Here is a 1,746-nt window from a genome sequence, read left to right as displayed (position 1 = left end):
TCCTTATGCACCTCTGGCGATACCCATCTCTCTCTATTCACGGGATCGAGGGCGCCTTCGATGAGCCTGGAGCCAAAACCGTCATTCCTGGCCAGGTGGTGGGCAAGTTCTCCATCCGCCTGGTCCCTCACATGAACGCATCCACGGTGGAGAAACAGGTAACAGGTGTCCGCTGTGTGCCGGTGGGTGCTGTTCGGTAGGTGCTGTCCTGTGGCATTTCTGAGTGTGGGGTGGGGGGCTTCCTATGTTAGCAACGAAGTTTCACTTCTTCCACTATAAGGGTCCCCAGATCAGTGGCCTCAGGAGCAAAGTGCCGGGAATGGGTTTGAGCTTAATGGTGGCAGTGAAGCTGAGCCTGGTCCCACAGCCAGGGCTGGTGCCCGCCCAAGTACCCAGGCGCTGGGAAGACTCATCCCCAGATATCCGCATAGTAGAATACAAGGGAATACCCACCCACCCCCACAAAAAATGGAATTTTTTTCAAAGCTATGTATTTAAATTTTTTACAAAACAACCTTATCATCTTCAAAGTACTCTCCTTTACACTTAATACATTTGTCAAATCTGCGATTCCATTCTCGGAAACACTTTTCAGACCCATCTGTCTGGATGGCTGATGGCACCTCCCTCATTTTTTTCTTTTCCTCTTCTCCTTCATCAAATCACTGTCCTTTCTTCTCCCTCTGCCTTCACGAGACAAGAAGTCACATAGAGCGAGGTCGGGTAGTCAGGTGCGTGGGGTGAGAGAGGCATGCTGGTTTTTGCCAAAAATGGGCACACGGTGATGGCTGCAGGAGCAAGTGTATTGTTGTGGTGGCAAAACCAGTTCCCCATCTGCCACAAACCAGGCCTTTTTTGGTCACACACTGTTACGCAATCTTTTCAGAGCCTCTACAGAGAAAGCTTGATTAACAGTCTGACCTGGTGGAGTGAACTCCAAATGCACTACGAGTTGACATTTTCATCTGTTCAGGAAGTTGATGGACGTCCAGAACGAGGATTGTCATAAATCAACATTTCACCTTTTTTGAAATGAGAAAACCACTAGTACACCTGCGTTTTCCCCATGACATTGCTCTTGTGAGCTGTGTTCAATATTACGAGAGAGTCTGTGCATTTTTCCCCAAGCAGGAATCAAAATTTCACAGCCACATGCCATTCTCTTAAATCAGCCACCACAAAATACAAGGTCTGAGTGAAACGGATGTTACGAGAAAATTCACTGTGACTAGAAACTTCCAAGAGGATACCACTGGGTGCACTAACTCAGAGCAAGTTGCCCAATGCTCACCTAGTAGGGAAAATGTGTACTATAAAAGTTCTGCTCCATCCAGTGCAGTTTTGGGGTTTTTTGGGTACCCCTCGTATTCTAGGACACTGCTTCAAAGGCTGCCATTCCAAACAGTTTAATGACGGTGGTGGTTTTTTTTGGGGGGTGGGGTGGGGGCAGGGGCACAGGGGAACCGAGTTAAGCCAATGTTTCCCCAAATAGGTGATACTGCCTGCTGGGGGGCCCTGGAACAATCCAGGGGGACTGCAAAAGCAGACGCCTATGCTTTATCCTGGATGATGTGCTATGGTACAAAAGTTTGGAATTGCCAGGGTGGGGGGACTGATTATTATTTTTTCCTGTAAAGGGGGTAGTAGGTGGAATGCATTCGGGAACCTGTGATCTAAATGACCCACCTCTCACCAGCCGACCTCGACTTAGGCTCCCAGAAAGTAGACGCCAAGTGAAGGCAACGT

The 1,746-nt window shown here is 48.6% G+C and overlaps 1 protein-coding gene across 1 annotated transcript in view; it reads left to right on the top strand.

The window, feature by feature from the left end:
• The first annotated feature begins 5 nt into the window (after nt 1-5).
• The window catches only part of DIPK1C (divergent protein kinase domain 1C), a 139,686-nt gene continuing 137,945 nt past the window's right edge, over nt 6-1,746 (top strand). Inside the window, exon 1 of the mRNA XM_030887281.2 lies at nt 6-196. Within this exon, the coding sequence (XP_030743141.1) occupies nt 6-196 (191 nt within the window). The remainder of the gene's footprint in view (nt 197-1,746) is intronic.

Source organism: Echinops telfairi, unplaced genomic scaffold (assembly GCF_000313985.2).
Source record: "Echinops telfairi isolate 266 unplaced genomic scaffold, ASM31398v2 ScPeMD7_7400;HRSCAF=8409, whole genome shotgun sequence".
Taxonomy (NCBI): Eukaryota; Metazoa; Chordata; class Mammalia; order Afrosoricida; family Tenrecidae; genus Echinops; species Echinops telfairi.
Note: the sequence above shows the minus strand (reverse complement) of the source record. Positions and strands in the feature narration are given on the sequence as shown.